Source organism: Danio rerio, chromosome 6, assembly GCF_049306965.1.
Source record: "Danio rerio strain Tuebingen ecotype United States chromosome 6, GRCz12tu, whole genome shotgun sequence".
NCBI lineage: Eukaryota > Metazoa > Chordata > Actinopteri > Cypriniformes > Danionidae > Danio > Danio rerio.
In genome coordinates, this window is record NC_133181.1 from 44,864,279 (window position 1) to 44,883,567 (window position 19,289).

The following is a 19,289-nucleotide window of genomic DNA, read 5'->3' on the forward strand; positions in this document are numbered from 1 at the left end:
TAATTATTTTAAATATTTTTATCTAATGCAACTGATAATAAGATCTTTTTCAATTCTAAAAAATCCATATTTTTGATATTGTTCATTGTAATAAAGACAAATCTGCTAAACAATGGCATCACATCAGTGTACAGAATGAAAAAAAATATCATAACCGACTTAAAACTTAAACTTAAGGTTTAAAACTTCACTTAAAAAATCACTTATTATTTTTTAAGCATGATTATTATGCCTTGTGGTTCATTTCATTGTGGTGATCTCTGATAAAAGCAGGTAATAAGCCAAAGCTGAGTGAGTGAGTTATTATCATGGCAAAATTAAGAGATGTTTGTCATCATTATAATGTACAGTATATAATTAATATTTTGCTTATTAGAAATATTACATGTAACACCGTCATTAATCATTTCATCATTGAATCGTTTCATTTTCATGATGCCAGAATGAAGGCAACTGTGGCATCATTGTAATGTAATTTTTTTAAATTCTTTTGTGATTTGCTAAACATTTGATGTTTATGTTCAGTTATTAATTTATTCAACTAAATTATCAATATTTTAAGATATGCTAAAGAGTACTACTGATGGAGTTATTAAAAATTATAGCTTCTACTTTATATTGTTAGTTTTAATTGCCTTCACAAAATAAAATCTACATGGCTTAAATAGAAAATTGTGTCAAAGATACTTAAGAATTCATTTACAGTAGGCCAATTATTTACGCAGTGTTTGTGTTCATACTTTGAGAAATGGAGCCTTTTTGGCTGGAGCGGAAGTTAAACTGAAGTCCAGTTTACGCCACATGTCCTCCAGCAAGAAAAGCAACTCAGCAGGGCCCAACTGCACTTCCTCCCTCAACTAGACATAAAACAGAATTTTTTAGTAACTCTTGTTTATAGTTACAGAGAATTTGTCAGCAAATAGACATCTTTTACCTTACTGTGCAGCTCAGTGTCCAGTAGTGTCCGAGACAGAAGGCCACACTGCAGCACACTCAGAGCTTCAACATCCAATTCTCTGAAGAACGGCCAGTAGGAAGACAGACTGACCCCTGATTTACCATCCTTTTCCTTCTCCTTCTCACTCTCTTTCTCTGGAGGATCCTGACCAAAAAAAAAAAAAAACAATAGCTGGGATTTAAACCAAGACATGCTGATTTTTCATGCATCTGTTCATTTTCTGATTTGGGGCTTCTTGGCTTTTCATAAAGTGTTTTTGTTTTAGTCTGATTTAAAGAAAATGTCCAAAACACACTTTAAAATCACACTTATCAATTTGTGTCAGTAAATGTCAAATCAAAATAAATGTAAAAAATTATCCTGCACAGATTACTAATCGAGTTTTTTTTACTCAGGTAACTTTCATCTGTAATTTTTCTGATCATAAACAGCATTTTATTCTAAAAAAAACATGTGGGGCCTAGGTGGGATGGCCCATGTGGGGCCTAGGTGGGTTTGTCTTTGCCCATAAGTTGTCTAAATAATACCTGCATGGTAGAAATACATAGACGTCACATGTGTTTATTATTATTCATTAAGTTGTAAAAATTATAGAAAAAATAAAAAATAATAAATAAAAATCTCACAAATCGCAAAGCCCCTGTCTGTTCGCAATATTTTAGGCTTTAATATGTCAACTAAGAAAACAAGTAAACCAGAATTCATCCTATGTTCAGATGATTGTTAACAATGTGTGCAAGTTTGTTCATATGTAATGACATAATGTCTTGTTTGCTCATTTATGACAATTATTTTTGCATTTCTTAATTAAGTATGGTGATAACTTCAATTCATTTTTACAGTATTTTTCTGCTACTTTTCTGCAGTGTCTTGCCAGGTGACACAATGCCCCAAATAACTCAGAAGAAATATGTTTTCAATTTCCATTTGAAACAGCCCAGTTTCACAGTCAGTCTACCAGATGTTTGTTTCAGTGAGTGTAAATAAAAGTAGAGACAATATATGGGGTTTTTACCGGTTGGGACTCTTCTGCATCTGCTGCTCCCTCTAGCTGTGACTTGTCACCAGAGGAGTTTTTACTCGCTGAGGCCTTCCTCTTCCTTCCAGATGACTCTAAGCAACAAAATACTATACAATAGGGCTGGGCGGTATGACGAGTTTGTGCAACATAGTGATATATTTAACAACATGGTTAGCAATGCGACTTATATTTAAATGCAACAGTTTAATATGAGCGCATCGGAATAATAGTGACAAACAGAGTCCACTTTGTCCTGAAGTCATGCTTTATATTACAAACTTTAAAATAACCCATACACTTTAGTTCATGCTCTGATAGTTTAATGTGCTGCTGACAGATTGGCTACTTGTGCTGTTTGAGAAGTGCCGTTTTCATTTCACAGGTATTTTCTCCATCTTTAAAAACTCTGTCAACAAAATCTTTTTGCTTTCGGAGGTGCATGAGCTGTGAATTTCCAGTAAACATCATAAACTTTAATAACATTTGTTGAGTAAAACACATATAAATATTTTGTCATAATTCAGCCAAAATAATACTGAGATATCATTTTTGCTCATATCATCATCATTACCCATGTCCTAAACACCAACAGAATTCAAGTTTGGTCATTTCCCCAGCAACCTTACCTTTCTTTCCTTTCTTTTGTTGAACGACTGAAGAAGATGGTATCATCACATCAGCACTCTCTCCATCAAAGTTAGCCTGAGGAGGAATGTAGCCTGGTGTAGCTAAAACAATATACAAAAAAGAATGTTAACATGGAAGATAGATAATTCATTCATCCATTTTCAGCTAAAATCCCTTTATTAATCCGGGGTCGCCGAAGATAGATAATATTTTACATGAAATAAATAGATAATTATATATACATAAATAAATATAAGTGAATACATTTACAATAAAGAACACACATGCTCAAAAAGCAAAAGCTAAATTCAAACATGAATATACTCTCACCGGCCACTTTATTAGGTACACCTTATAGTACAGGGTTGGACCCCCTTTTGCCTTCAGAACTGCCTCTATCCTTCATGTCATAGATTCAACAAGGTACTGCAAATATTCCTCAGAGATTTCAGTCCAAATTGACAGGATAGCAACACACAGTTGCTGCAGATTTGTCGGCTGCACATCCATGATGGGAATCTCCCATTCCACCACATCCCAAAGGTGTTCTATTGAGCTCTGGTGACTGTGGAGGCCATTTGAGTACAGTGAACTCATGTCATGTTCAATAAACCAGACTGAGATTATTCACGCTTTATGATATGGTGTGTTATCCTGCTGGAAGTAGCCATCAGAAGATGGGTACACTGTGGTCATAAAGGGATGGACATGATCTAATGGGCCCAAAGTGTACCAAGAAAATATCCTCCACTCCATTACACCACCACCACCAGCCTGATCCGTTAATACAAGGCAGGATGGATCCATGCTTTCATGTTTTTGATGTCAAATTCTGACCTTACCATCCGAATGCCGCAGCAGAAAACGAGACTCATCAGACCAGGCAACATTTTTTCAATCTTCTATTGTCCGATTTTGGTGAGCCTGTGCGAATTGTAGCCTCAGTTTCCTGTTCTAAGCTGACAGAAGAGGCACCCGGTGTGGTCTTCTGCTGCTGTAGCCCCTCTGCCTCAATGTTTGATGTGTTGTGCATTGTAATGAATGGTAATTTGAGTCACTGTTGTCTTTCTATCAGCTAGAATCAATCTGGCCATTCTCCCCTGACCACTGGCATCGACAAGGCATTTGCATCCAAAGAAATTCCGCTCACTGGATTTTTCTTTTTTTCGGACCATTCTCTGTAAACCCAAGAGATGGTTGTGTGTAAAAAATCCTAGTAGATCAGCAGTTTCTGAAATACTCAGACGATCTGAAATGCTCAGCCATGTTCAAAGTCACTTAAATCACCTTTTATCCTCATTCTGATGCTCGGTTTGAACTGCAGCAGATCATCTTGACCATGTCTACATGCCTAAATGCATTGACTGGCTGCCATGTGATAGAAATTTGCATTAACGAGCAGTTGTACCTAATAAAGTGGCTAAAGACTGTATATGAAAACACAACTTCATTCAATAAAAAACTTTTTTTTTTGAATGCTTAAAGTAATAACGAATAAATTAATACGTTATTAGTTTTTTTTGGTACCTGCTAAACACGTCTGGAGTAAACTCTGAAGGTAGGTGATGTTCTGAATACGAGTTACAACCTTCATTTTCATCTCAGGATCATTCTGCCTGCAAAATGCATTCACCACCTACAAAAATAATTCAGTTGTAAACAGCAGTTCCAGAAAATTAATAGCTTTCTGTGTAACAAACCAAATTTTAAATAATATTCATTGTGTGAAAAAAAACGTGATGCCAAGTGAAGTTTAACATTATTTACACTGGTTTGAGAGTTAAAGTAAAGAGGAAGATTTTTTTTTTTTTTTGCAAATGAGTAACTTCCCTCTTTTTAAAAAAAAAAAAAAAAAGTCCAATAAATGGCTCTGATTATTTTAATAATCAGTAAAAATGATCTTGTGAAATGTAAAAGAAATACTGTGCTGTATTGTACTGACCTCTCTGAACCAGTTGATGGTGTGAAAGAGCAGAGAACAGAGAAACTCCCTCTCAGATTTAGACAAGCTGTCCACCTTCTCCACCACCTCCATATCGGTCAAGATCAATGGACAGCCTGACACACAACAAAACAATTTATTTAACCACATATCACCTGCTAAGATGTTGACACCCTCATCATTATTATGGAATGGCAGAGCCATATTTGTGCAGTAACTCTGACATAATCTTAATCTACTGTAGATGTTGATTTGATAGAGGTGTAGTATCTGACCCAGCAGAGCATCAATCTCCTCCAGATCGCCCTCGTGTTGCACTTCTTCACACAGCCTCAGCAGACGAAAAAATGGAGACAGACACAGAGGAGACACACGCCTGTGAATACGAGAGAGAAAAATCAGTGAAAACTGTAGATTTTGTGTCTGAGCTACGGTCTTGCGGGTGGTGATCTGACAAATAGCACTACAACAGCGCTTCAGATTACCCAAGTCAAAGGGCTTGGCCAACTCACCATTTATCAGTAATAAATGCAAAATAAGTACAAAATATTGATTTGAAAAATAATTAATTAAAGGGCACCTATCATGCTCCCTTTTCAAGCAGTCAAATAAGTCTCTGATGTCCCTAGAGTGAGTGTATGTTAGGTTTCAGTGCGAAATACCTCATAAATAATGTTTTATAACTTTAAATTCAAATGAGATTGTGGTCTTTTTGCAAGAGGGCGGAGCTACAAATGCCAATGCATCAGCATAGTGGCAGATTCAAAACATGACTGACGTTATCTAATTATATTGATTCTGGAGGTAATTAACAATGTAATAACACTAATACTGGTGTTTTAGAATGACCAAAACAACATCTCTGATGTTTTTCAGCCAACTAGTTTGTCTATTCACACACATTTTTATCATCACATGATCTCTTATAACAAAATCACTTGACTTTTTTAATGTGCATACTGGAATTTGTTCGGTAAGGGTTTCCAAAGTACTTTGTGCTTTTCTTATTGGATAAAAAGTTTATCCTACTCAGTTATGCAAATACTGTATGTTTTATATGCGCAATTTTCAAAATGTATGCACATCTTGGCACTTCCATCAATCGTATTTTTATGCACATATCCAAAATGTGCATAAAAATAGGTGGATGGAAACATAGCTGTTGAGATTAGCTTCAGCAGGTGAAAACTCTAATGCCGGATGGCTGCTTCTCACTCAGGGTTGTCTATGCTAATAAGAGAGAAATCATTACTAATGTGCGGGGCTTTGCCCTTCTGATGACATATATAAAGGAAAATGTTGATTAAAGAGTTTTTATTAAGTGTGGTTATTAAAATTAGGATTATTTAATTTTTATCATTAGAGGTTGGTTATATTCACACACTGTGTTTAAACCTCCTATAAATATGCTTTTAGCATAAAAGGTACCGCTTAAAATTACTCTAGTTAGTGTAAAACACTGCAGACACACTGGTAGATATTGTATGTGTGTGTCTAATCTGTACAAAATATATAATATTTAAATAAATTTGACATTTTTATGATTTCATTGATAATTAGCAACTCACAAACCCTCATGTAGATTCCCAGACCCTCCTGTAGTTTGTGCTGCACGATATTAGAAGAAAGAAAAATTGACTTGTTTTTCTGCGATATGTATTACAATACGAATTCAACTTCACCATATTAATTGAATAGCCCTATTTGGATATAATTGATTAAATAGAATTATATTGTAGAACAGTGCATCTGTATGACATATAATAAACAAATCCCAAGCATAGATAGATTCGATAGAGCAAAGATCCGAATTAAATAATAAATATAGTGCTTTATGGTTTTCTGGGGAGTCATAGTTTTTATGTAAATAATTGAATAGTGTGGCACAGTGGCTCAGTGGTTAGCACTGTCACCTCAAAGCAAGAAGGTCACTGGTTCGAGTCCTGGCTGGGCCAGTTAGCAGTTCTCTGTGGAGTTTGCATGTTCTCCCTGTGTTCGCATGTCCAAAGACATGCAGTATAGGTGAATTGAAAAAAACTAAATTGACCGTAATGTATGAGTGTGTGTGAATCTGAGTGTGTATGGGTGTTTCCCTGTACTGGGTTGCAGCTGAAAGGGTATCCGCTACCTAAAACATATGCCAGAATAGTTGGCAGTTCATTCCTCTGTGGTAGTCCCTGATAATTAAGGGACTAAGCACAAGAAAAATGAATGAATGAATGGTCAAATGTAAAAAAAATATACTGTATAGTCTTCATTGTAAAAATAAATACTTAAATGAATCTTTGTGAAAAGCTATTACGATTAAACTTTTTGCACTGACTCCAAAATCTAGACTCAACATTGCAGATCCTGCAATGCGACCATTGTAGATGCACACATTGTGATATTGATGCTAAAACTATATATTGTGCATTCTCAGTTTGTGCAAATCTAGCTTTGCAGTCTACTGTAACAGACACATTTGGCTGTTCCAGTGTGTTCAGTAGACAGTATTCAGTGGTGACCTCTCTCTCTTGACTCCAGCTGGTTGCGATGTGTCTGTTTTGTGCTGCTGGTCTAGAGCCATAAGCGGAAGTAGATTGACAGCGATTCCCCCTTCACTCTCTTCTTCATCCAAATTATATAGCACAGAGGTGGGAAACATGAACGCCCTGAGAAACACACAAAAGGGTCATGAGAAAGTCAAGACATAAAACGAAACAATAAACACTTTGATCTGATCATAGAATAATAAAAGATGTGTCTTTATGACTTATGATTGTGTCGCTCACCCTGATATATCGGGTCCAAGGTCTACAACAAAGTCATCCTGAAAATCCTCCAACACACTCTTCCCAATCCATGCCTGACCACGACACAGACACCACAGAGAGGTTTGATATTATAATATGACAAGCTTTTTGTCATCAAAAAATCTCTCCTAATTTGACAATGTTGTGTCTATGACTACAAATTATTGTACTAATAATGGATAAGACTTTATTTTGATGGTTCATTTGAGTATTCGTAGACTGTCTGCTTAATATCTGTTGATACTGCTCCTTCAACAGACTTTTAACTGACTATAAGAATCTTTGCAAGCACATGTCAACTTACCCTAACCCCAAACTAACAGTCTATTTACAATCTAATGAGAATTAGTTGGCATGCAGATTCAATGCACCTTAAATTCAACAAACGGACCATCAAAATAAAGTGACCTAATAATGTCATTATTTATTCATCTTCCAAAATGCTTGTTTCTTTTTTGTTATAAAAGATATTTTCAAGTATTTTGTAAACCAGTAGCCATTGACTTCCATTGCATTTTTTGTTTCCAAACTACTTTAATTGCTAACGGATTCCAACATTCCTCAAAATATCTGATTTTGTGTTTAACAGAAGAAACTCAAAAATGTGAGTAAATAACGAGTACATTTTCATTTCTGAGTGAACCATCCATTTAAGCATAGTTTAAACATTTCATTTAAACAGTTTACCTCAAACAAATCAAATACTGTCATCAATTACTCGCACTTAAATCACAGAGTATTTGTTTAAACTTTAAGTTGAAATACCAATACCCCCCTCACACACACACCTGCACTAGAGGGTCCAGTTTGCAGGTCTGCAGCAGGTTGGCCAGTTCATCATAACAGAGAGCAGCAGCTTCAGGTGAACTCTCACTGCACGAGCGCACCAGCTCCAACAGAGCCATCACCTACACATTAATAAGCAGTGAAAGCAGGCATTTCATGTTATAGAATTTGTTTTGTATTTAATTAAAGAAAACAGAAAATAAAGTATCAAGCAAAAATATTAAGCAGCACAACTTAAAAACACTGCTGATAATAATAAGAAATATTTATGGAGGACAAAATCTGAATAGGACGACACGGTGGCTCAGTGGTTAGCACTGTCGCCTCACAGCAAGAAGGTCGCTGGTTGGAGCCCCAGCTGGGCTAGTTGGCTTTTCTGTGTGGAGTTTGCATGTTCTCCCCATGTTGGCGTGGGTTTCCTCCAGGTGCTCCGGTTTCCCCCACAGTCCAAAGACATGCGCTATAGGTGAATTGAATAAACTAAATTAGCTCTAGTGTATGTGTGTGTATGAGTGTTTCCCAGTATGGGGATGCAGCTGGACGTGCATCTGCTGTGTAAAAGATATGCAGGATAAGCTGGCGGTTCATTCCATTGTGGCAACCCCTGATGAATAAAAGGACTAAGCCTAAGGAAAATTCTGAATATTACAATGATTTCTGAAGGATTGTGTGACATTAAAGATCAGAGTAAGCATGGGCTGCAATAAGATTCAGACGGTATGATAACTTTAGATAAAAATAAAAATCACAGTTTCATATTTGCAGTGATTACTGCTCTAAATGTTTTTTTTAAAGTCTGGATTAAAAAAAAATCTACTTTTTTCCCATTGAAGCCCATTGAATATATTTTATTTTAAGAAACATTTTTTAATATACTGGAACAGTAATTATGTCAGGCTAAATAATTAATATAAATCATTGACTTCTTCATTAGTCTTCATTAGTTTTAAAAACACAGATTCTTCTGCAATTTGAAAAGGCATCTTTGGATATCTTGCTTTTCTTTGGATATACAGTACGCCACTGCTCTGCTCAGATCCATAGGATGCTTGGATGTTAAAGCAAAAGCGATTTGTTTTTCAAATGTTTGCTGAATCACCTGCTGAACAGTAGCTTTTAGTGTGGATGATATTGCTGTTGAAGATACTGTTGCCCCCCAAAAAACGTCTTTAAAAACGCGAAAAAAAAAGGAACGGCATAACAAAACATTTTAGGAGTTTTAAAACCTTGAATTTTCCAAATCACAGTAACCTTGAAACCAGTTACCATCCCACGACAACCTGATTTCACAAAGTAGGACATGTTCCTAAATTAACATCTATGTTGATCCTGGAACAACATTTCAATCAGCCAATCAGAATAAATGGAGACATTTATGTTACATTTAGGCTTATGGTTGGGTTTATGCACTTCTACACGATTGTTATCCAACTATTATTACCCTTTTGGGAATAATTTACAGTTATGGTTGCATCTAGTGGTAGGGAATAGGTATGGATTACATTTTCCAACTAAAATGATGTTCCAGGATCAACATAGATGATAATCCTGGATCGCATCGTACTTGGCTAAATCATGACGAGCTATTGTCCCATGCCTAGATTAGAGTAATGTCAGCTGAACATCCACAAACCATTAGATCATGTCCCTTACCTGTCGGTTTGTCTCTTTAGGCAACGTGCCACCCTGAGAGCCATCATGTTTATTTCTTCATAAAGAAGAAGAGGATAAAAGGAAGAAGATAAAAACCATACAAATTTACTTGGGGTAACTGAGAATAAAGTAAGTATAATGTAAAAAAAAGTGTACCTGCAGGCCCCCATACTCCCCACCATCATAACTGCCCCAATTATACCAATGCGCTTGTACTTGGGCACAGTGCTTGATAGCTGCTTGCGGATGACGATGTGCATGTCATCCTGATGAAGGAGAGATGACCACCTTAACTAAAAAAAATTTAAAAGACATTGTATACTATGTATTTCAAAAGAAGCGTTTCTTACCTGGATGTGTCCTCCATGCTGCTCCTGTCCGAATGCCAGGCGACTGAGCAGATGGAATAGACGTCTGATCTGCTGTGAGGTCAGGTTGTCCATGTAATCCAGAATACCCTGTTAAAACACCGACAATGCACAGATCCAATATATTACATTAATAAATCCAGCAATGGTAATAATTAACTACAGTTGAATAAAATATTTATAACAGTTCAACATTTCAAGTTAAAAGAAGGTTAAAGATAAAATATGTTTCCACTTTGTTTACTAATTAACTTCCATGGCTCCTCCTACGACCTAGTAAAAAATATGATCAAATTTATGAAAATATTGGAAAAAACTGCTTGGCAATATTTTGCCTTTCTGCGATATATATTGCAATATAAGATCCATTTCACCGGATAGCTTGAATAATGTGTGAAGAATTCATCATTTTAAAATGGTAGCAGTGATATTGTAGTTTAGTGCATCTGCATCAAATACAATAAACTAGATAAGCGCTTAAACAAAACAAAAAAGATACAAAAGAGAAAGAAATGTGCTTTATATATATTTTGGGCAAGTCTTCGTGTTCAGAAAGAGATATTGAATAATCAAATGTAAAAGAAGAACTCACAGTCTTCACAATATAAATTAAATGCAATTGATCTTTGTTAAAGCTACCAAGGCTATTATTTCTTGTATTGAGCTTGCTTACTCACTTCTGTTAACACAGTAACATAAAAAAATCTCAATTTCAAATTATGAACTTTAACTCCACGATGAGTAAACTTTGCAATTAATCTGCAAATTACATACATTTTAAATGATGGTGCCTGGTCACTTTTCAGGTCATTGCATATTGCAATGTCAATGCTGAAACAATATATTATGCAGCCCTAATACATTCTAAAGTATTTTATATTAATGGCAATACATATGAATTTATTACAGTTTTTTTCCAATTGTTTACACACATTTTCTGTAAGCAGATCTCATATTGTCAGAACTCTACACACAAATCACAAAACACTCACATATTGGGCAAAACTCTTCAATTCTTCTGCAAAATGAAACTCTACGTTCAAAACAGTGTGATTTCTTCTCAAAATTGTATTTTGTTTTCAAATGACACACACAAGCCATCACATCAATAGACAATTATAAGAACAGTTGAACACTGATGTGCTTAATGTAAAACACAATGACCATTCATCATAATGACTTACTGTCGGCCTTTTTTGTTCAGTGTTACACTTACTACAGACACAGTACAGGCCTACAGAAGTGCACTGTAAAATATTTCAGAATATTGTTTTATACAAAACACACAAATACCAAATACATTTTACTGTATATTCCCCACAAAAACTGTGTACACAGTGTTTTCCTAACCAACACAAAGTTGCAGATAACGTGGTCTACATGTACCATCAACAGAAGTATTTACAGAACAGTTACAGCAAAAAAAAAAAAACAGCTATACTGCATCCTCTTTTCTGTTTTGTACTGGCCAAGCAGCGGGGGAAATGTCACCTCGCATGGTGAATCCAGCCATGAAAAGCATCAACTGCTATAGCTTGGAGAAGGGGTATACGTGTGTGTGGATTTCAGTCATACACTTTATATCTCCAGGCAGAAAAACAATTCCTGAATAGGTCTGAGGAATGGAGAATATGAAGGGAGATAAATCACTAAAAATTGTGGGTGGGCAGTGTACCAGTTATGATCCAGATGAGCTCTGATTTCTAAATTGAAATTCTGTGAGACAAGTGTTTACTCATGTCATGAGTTAGTATGCAAAGTAAGGCAACTGACTTTACAGTTGTGAATGACAGTGTGTTCCTTGTGAAAACAAAAGATTTTCTGCATGAAAATTGTGTAAAATGCAGAAAATTGTGTGTAGTGTTTTGAAAAAAGTGTGTTGTAAACCTGCAATTTGAGTGTAAACCAGGAATTGTGCTTGTAGTTTAGCAGAATTGGTTCAGGGGGTTGGTGCATCAGTTACATGTTGTAGAAATTGTGTCTGTAGTAATTGTGTGTAAACAGCTAAGAAAAACTTTAATATTCATACACACTAATTATAAAAGTAATCAATCAAACAATAACTTTGTTTGACACATTTAAATGGGCCAATCTGACAAAACTAAATAAATAAAACTTGCTTCTGCGCCAGACCAATATTTTGTAAAGAGATATTTAGACTAAATACAGTATGAAGATGAAAAAATGATTAAAAAAATAAATAAAAATTTAGAACTTTTGTAAGACCTAATAAATGCACTTTTACCTTTTCCTAATATTTTCAAAGTTTGCATAATTGTACCACACCTGTAGTAAACAGACAAAAAGGTTCACAGAGTGAACTGGTATTCATACCTTCACAAACACAGTGAACTGGCTCATCTCTGCTGGTTTCTGAGACACAAGCTCACACAGCAGCTCCAGAGCCACATCCACTTCACCGCTCACACCACTGCATGCGTGTGTGACCAGAGAGCCCACAACCTCCTGCAAAACAAACGCAACACACACAGGGCATGAGTACACATCTCTGAGGGAATCCTTATGTCTGTAAGTCTGCAGTATGTGCACCTGCTGACAGTAGGAGTCAAAGGCAGTGAAGGCCTGTTTGTACATGTGACCCCCGAAAGGCACCACACAGCAGTCTGGAGAACGCAAGAGTCCCTGAGCCAGAGCCAGGATAGATGGGAAATAACCCCGCATTACCTGCAGGAAACAGATACAGTATATTACCATTTATTACTGTCACTAGGGCTGTGTACAATGTTTACATTCAGCATTTTATTTAGCGATAAAAAGGCAAAAGCCTCTAGATTACGACTCTCATGAGCTTGGAGGACTGCATCCATACATCTCTGCAATGACTCAAATAACATTAATGAAGTCATCTGGAATGGCAAAGAAAGCGTTCCTGCAGGACTCCCAGAGTTCATCAAGTTTCTTTGGATTCATCCTACCCCAGACATGCTCAATAATGTTCATTTCTGGTGACTGGGCTGGCCAATCCTAATAAACATTTGCCCTCTCCTGTGGTTTTATAATGTAATATATAATTGTAGTTTATTTCATTTTTTAACCATGTGTTCTCATCGCAAGGAGGAGTGTGACTGCACAGGACACAGTCTGTGTGTATAGATGTGTGTGTGTCTAATAGCTTCATGTGCACGTTCTGAAAAACAACTCATAAAAGTTCTAATGAACAGGTATTGCAGTTGAAGCAATCGTTTCAGACAGCGATGAAACGCCAAGCAGATTAGATGACCTTAATGTCATTGTTGACAAAAAAAAGATCTGAGTTGGTTCATTCAGTATATAAAGCTCAGGTCAGATTAATCGTATTTTTTGTCAGGCCGAACGTTTATGTCAACACGGTTGATGTTAATCTGCCATTTAGATTAGGTTTAACTGCACAAACAATTAGCAAAAAAGAATGAAAATATTTTCTTTTTTTCATTAACTAAAGATAGAATCAAATAAAAGATAAAATAATGATCTTTAATGATCAATAATGATAATTAGTTCATTCCATCATTTTCTTTTCAGCTTAGTCTTTTTATTATTCAAGGGTCGCCACAGCGGAATGAACCGCCAACTTATCCAGCACATGCTTTACGCAGCAGATGCCCTTCCAGCCGCAACCCATCTCTGACACTTCGGACAATTTAGCTTACCCAATTCACCTCTGCCCACATATCTTTGAACTGTGGGGGAAACCGGAGCACCCGGAGGAAACCCACGTGAACGCAGGGAGAACATGCAAACGCCAACCCACCTAGCTGACCTTCTTGCTGTGAGGTGACCGCACTACCTACCTGGACACTGTGTCGCCGCTATAATAAACAGTTTTACATAATTTGCTTGTATATTAATTATGCTGTTATCTATCTGCAATTGACTTTATAAAATAATTCAGCACACACAGTACATAAGTTTTTTTTTTCTTTTTGTAAAATTTTAGGTTTTAAGTTTAACAAATGACTAGACTTTTGAGTGAATACTTTAATATGTAAAAGTCCTTTAAATATAGTCAATGTATATAAGCAAATGATCAAATTTAAAGAAAAGTTACAATATCGTGACATATGTCGTTGTTATGATATGAGATTGTTGTCATATTGCCCATCCCTAACTTAATTTTAATATGACAACTTAGTATTTATGGCTGTTCCTTTAGTCATATGCATGTGAAGGAAGGCAGACCTGAGCATGGCCCTTAAAAGTCTTCTGCAGGAGGCTTTCCTGAATCAGACCCTTGCGAACTTTGACCTTGAGCACTCGCTCCGCCCCACGGCGACTGTGGTTTGCATTGGTGGAGTGAAGGATGAACAGCACCAACAGATCAACCACCTGAAAGAAAAAAGAAGAAGCATTTAGACTTGCATTTGAATGTTCAAATGGGTCAATGATTATAAATAAATAATTTTGAACAAAAACATTAGAAATCAGACACACCTTATGATCCTCTGATTCGTCAATATTCTCTATGGCCTAAAACAAACAGAAATATTAAATAGAAAATCGCTTGTAGGGCCCTTATTTTCCAGAGTTGTGATAAAAATATTACTAATAACAATAATGAGAGTTAAAATATTACATTTAATGCACAATCACAAAGTTCTCTTAATGTTAAGTAATTAACATTATCATCATTAATACATTATTTTTAGTAAAGATTTTATAAACTATACATTTAAATAGTAAAAGTTTCATGATGATCATTTTTTATCATGAATATAATTTGGATAAAATAACCATATTAACTCTTTGAACTCTCAGCTGACCTTTAGCCACGCTTCTGAGATTGTCTTCTGAAAGCGGATTGCTGACTTTATGACGTCTAGAATCAAAGCCACACTATCTTGACCACTGCTGCATGATGGGACACTGGAGGACCTGAGAAGTGACAACGAAAATACTCAACATGGTAAATATACACTCACTTTATTAGGTACACCTTACTAGTACTGGGTTGGACCCCCTTATGCCTTCAGAACTGCCTTAATCTTGCTTGGCATGGATTCAACAAGGTACTGGAAATATTCCTCAGAGATTTTGGTCCATATTAACATTTGAGCATTACGCAGTTGCAGCAAATTTGTCGGCTGCACACCCATGATGCGAATTTACCGTTCCACCATATTCTAAAGTTGCTCTATTGGATTGAGTTCTGGTGACTGTAAAGGCCATTTGAGACTAATTAGAGCAGGCAACATTTTAGCTGTCAGGAGCAGCACACGGTGTGGTCTTCTGCTGCTATAGCCCACTGCCTCAAGGTTCGATGTGTTGTGTGTTCAAAGATGCTTATCTGCGTACCTCGGTTGTAACGGGTGGTTAACAGTTGAGTTACTGTTGCCTTTCTATCAGCTTGAACCAGTCTGGCCATTCTCCTCTGACCTCTGGCATCAACAAGGCATTTGTGCCCACAGAACTGCCGCTCACTGGATATTTTCTCTTTGTAAGACCATTCTCTGTAAACCCTAGAGATGGTTGTGTGTGAAAATCTCAGTAGATTAGCAGTTTCTGAAATTCTCAGACCAGCTCGTCTGCCATCAACAACCATGCCATTCTGATGCTCGGTTTGAACTGCAGCAGATCGTCTTGACCATGTCTACATGCCTAAATTTCTAATCTTAACTCAATGCTGTCATGTGATTGGCTAATTAGAAATTTGCGTCAACGAGCAGTTGGACAGGTGTACCTAATAAAGTGGCCGGTGAGTTTACACAACTTTTTATTTGTTTACTGTCTTATTACCAAACGAAGAAAAGCAAGTCAACAAAGTGTGAAAGTGTCTCACCTTGACACGGTTTTGTTTTTCATTCGACTCTGAGAGGCCTGTAGCACCGCTGGTAAGACACACTGCTCCAGCTCCAGCTTTTTCCGCAGATCACACACCACCTGAGGAACACAAGTGTGACATGAACAAAACTACAGCTCAACAACAAGAAAGTGATTTCAAAATCAGGCACTGGAGTAAAGAAAAGTTCAAATTTTCTCACTTTCATAAAGGTTAAGATAGAGGCCTAACCTCATTAGCATCAGATGCAGAGATGGAGTGCAAGACAAACTTCACCACAACTGGAAGATCCTCCAACTGCACAGCAGAGAGAGTTCCCATTACTGCCTCACGCACCTGACAGAGACAAACGCACAGACAATTATGAACAGTGCACACTACCATTGAAAAGTAAAATAATAAACACTTGCATTAAGCAAGTTCAAAAAGAGATATAATTTTATTATTGCAAAACATTTAGTTTATTAATCTGGGGTCGCCATAGCGGAATGAACCAGCAACTTATCCAGCATGTTTTACGCAGCGGATGCCCTTCCAGCCGCAACCCATCACTAGGGAACACCCATACACTTCCAGAGCAGGAAAAACAATTAAGAAAACATAATAATATGCTGTCATGGCATTGCAATCAAAAAATGTCCTTATAATGGAAGTCAATGGGGCAAAAACAGCCCTAACAGCACTAACAAAACAAAAAGGGTAGTAAGTTTGCATTTGTAGTAACATTTCAAAGAATTTTCCTAAAATATGTATCAAAATAAGATTTGTCACCAAAAAAAAATTTCCAGAGAAAGTTGTGGTCAAAGTAGGACTCAAAATTACCCCAGAGTAGGCCTGCCCAATACTGGCTAAAATGAGAATCACTATTTTTTTTTTTTTTTTTTGGCTAAAATATAGATCACGATTTTCTCATGCTTCTATAGATGTAAAATAAAGCTTAATATATAGGCTATTATTATTGTTAATTCTAAAACATGTGGTAAAACAACAACAATATTATGTATAGGTCTACTGTTGGTTAAAATGATTAATTTTGTATAGACTTGGTGGACTTGAGCAGACCACGAACAGAATACATCCTAATAATTAATGCACAGTAAAGTGATGATATCAGAATACAACTATTTATAATTCTGATGTTGAATTATTATGTTTGAGACATTTGCTTTTAATCTGTCATTGACAGCATTATTAGACCATTTATTCAATGGTAAAAATATGATTGGCAGAATCGTAGAAATGCTGGATTAGGATCGTCTAGAGCACAGGTGTCAAACTCAGTTCCAAAAGGGCCGCAGCTCTGCACAGTTTAGTTCCAACCCTAATTAAACACACCTGATCAAACTAATTGAGTCCTTCAGGCTTGTTTGAAACCTACAGGTAAGTGTGTTGGAGCAGGGTTGGGACTAAACTGTGCAGGGCTTCGGCCCTCCAGGAATTGAGTTTGACACCCCTGGTCTAGAGGGTCGAACCGAGATCACGATCGTTGTTTGATTAATCGTGCAGCTCTATCAGAGTGGATGAAAACATCCCCAACAGCACAAGTAAAGCAATGACTGTTTTTAAAAAACAGCTTGTTAACAGGTACCTCAGACAGTAAGGTGGAACTCAGATTCAGGCTGGATAAAGCATCCAAAATAGGCACAGCGAGTTGAGTGTTCTGCTGAAGTAAACCACTGCACAATAGAGCAGACACAAACACACGTATGTGACTCACGTAAACACAACACACACCATTATAATAAGCATCTTCATAACACTCACACTCATCATTACCAGATCACAGCCATAATTACTAAAACCAAACAACACAAAAAAACAACAACTGAGATGGAGCGTAAGGCCTTGTCCACACGTACACAGGTTTTTTTTTATAAATGGGGTTTTCCCTGCTTTCTTTAAAAAAAAATCTCCATCCACATAAAAACGCAAACACACGCTATGATGCATGTTAAAGGGCACGCTGAACTAACAGGCGGTGATAATGACACTTTTATGCTGGGTTCACACTAAACAGGGAATTAAGTATTTGCATGAGTGAATTGCATACAAATCAATGCAAACGTGAGAACAGAGCCGGTGTGGTGAGAAATCGAGTCCCCCTTACAATCAAGTCCGCTTAGGACCCCTTAGGGATCGTCTGCGGTGAATCCCTAATCAAAAGCTATTAGTCTGATAACTTGTTGTGTGGTTAGTCAGAGCTGTGTTAGCTTATCGTAGCCAGGAGGCTAATGGTAGGGGTATGGTTATGCTAGCACAGAAGCTAACTTGGCTAATTAAACAGTATAAAAGATAATCACTCATTTTCATAACCCATGCATCCCTTTAATAAAACATACATAAAACACTTTTCAAATTATACAAATTATGAATGTGATTTCATACACTGTACTTTATAATTAGGCACTACAAACTATACCCATTACAACTCCAGTAAAACAATAGGATCACTTTGGGTCCTATAGGTGGACCCAATTCTCAGGGGCGGACTCAATTTCTTATGACAGCGGATTACCGTCCCACAGGCGAACAACATGAAAAATGCAATGCGTTAGCAGTGAATGAGCGGAATTTTGCCTCATTTGCATATTTCATGTTTGGTGTGAGCCCAGCCATGTTGGCCAATCAGAAAGGAGAAAATGCACTCGCTGACTGGAAGAGCATTCACACTTTTGAAAGGTTTTTGAAATTTTTCATCCTGGCGGGAGTTTTTAGAAAGTATCAATTTCAGTCACCGGACACTGCATTTTCTTGTGAACAACCAGTGAATTAGTGTAGAAAAAAGTGCGGTTTTGAACCCATGTTCGTGTGGACAAGGCCTAAATCAGCTTTAACAGACACTTCTATCTTAAGAATTTGGGACTAAGAGCAAGAACACGAAAGCCACAGGCTCAGCAACTACTCCCGTACTTCAGCTCTTTGGCCATGTCTCCATGCTGTGAATCCTCCAGGATTTCTGGAAGGCTCGTAATAATGTCCCGCTGAATCTCCACTGGAGCCACAGACACCATCTGCATCAGCTTACTGCTCAGATCCTACACATAACATAGCAATTGTAGCGGTCAGACAGCTGTAATTTGGCTTTGATTAATATCAAAAGCAATTATAAAATTAGCAATTATAATATTGACTGGGATATATTCCGAATTTAGGATTTTCACAGCAAGTGTAAACTGGGTAGAATTGACACAGTATCAGTGAATGACACACCTTGCCATCTACGATTCGGTCCAGCCACTTTAACTGGTTTACTATGAGACGTGGAACATTGAGGCCATCCTCACTCGCTCTGTAACAGAGAACATTATAGTTATAGATAAGCAAGTGTTGCAGGAATGTCCCTGCAATTAAAGTGATGTGAAA

The 19,289-nt window shown here is 36.9% G+C and overlaps 1 protein-coding gene across 7 annotated transcripts in view; it reads right to left on the reverse strand.

Annotated features, from left to right (window-relative positions):
* fancd2 (FA complementation group D2) overlaps positions 1 to 19,289 on the reverse strand; it is a 45,686-nt gene that overhangs the window by 23,237 nt on the left and 3,160 nt on the right. For all 7 annotated transcript variants that reach the window (NM_201341.1, XM_073952759.1, XM_005166027.6 and 4 more), the window contains 23 exon segments: positions 741 to 857; positions 935 to 1,102; positions 1,974 to 2,071; positions 2,606 to 2,707; positions 4,134 to 4,242; positions 4,549 to 4,664; positions 4,824 to 4,924; positions 7,056 to 7,202; positions 7,323 to 7,396; positions 8,132 to 8,251; positions 9,783 to 9,837; positions 9,939 to 10,048; positions 10,133 to 10,240; positions 12,485 to 12,616; positions 12,701 to 12,835; positions 14,330 to 14,476; positions 14,582 to 14,617; positions 14,911 to 15,022; positions 15,927 to 16,027; positions 16,158 to 16,262; positions 17,515 to 17,602; positions 18,837 to 18,961; positions 19,137 to 19,215. In NM_201341.1, the coding sequence (NP_958498.1) occupies positions 741 to 857; positions 935 to 1,102; positions 1,974 to 2,071; positions 2,606 to 2,707; positions 4,134 to 4,242; positions 4,549 to 4,664; positions 4,824 to 4,924; positions 7,056 to 7,202; positions 7,323 to 7,396; positions 8,132 to 8,251; positions 9,783 to 9,837; positions 9,939 to 10,048; positions 10,133 to 10,240; positions 12,485 to 12,616; positions 12,701 to 12,835; positions 14,330 to 14,476; positions 14,582 to 14,617; positions 14,911 to 15,022; positions 15,927 to 16,027; positions 16,158 to 16,262; positions 17,515 to 17,602; positions 18,837 to 18,961; positions 19,137 to 19,215 (2,485 nt within the window).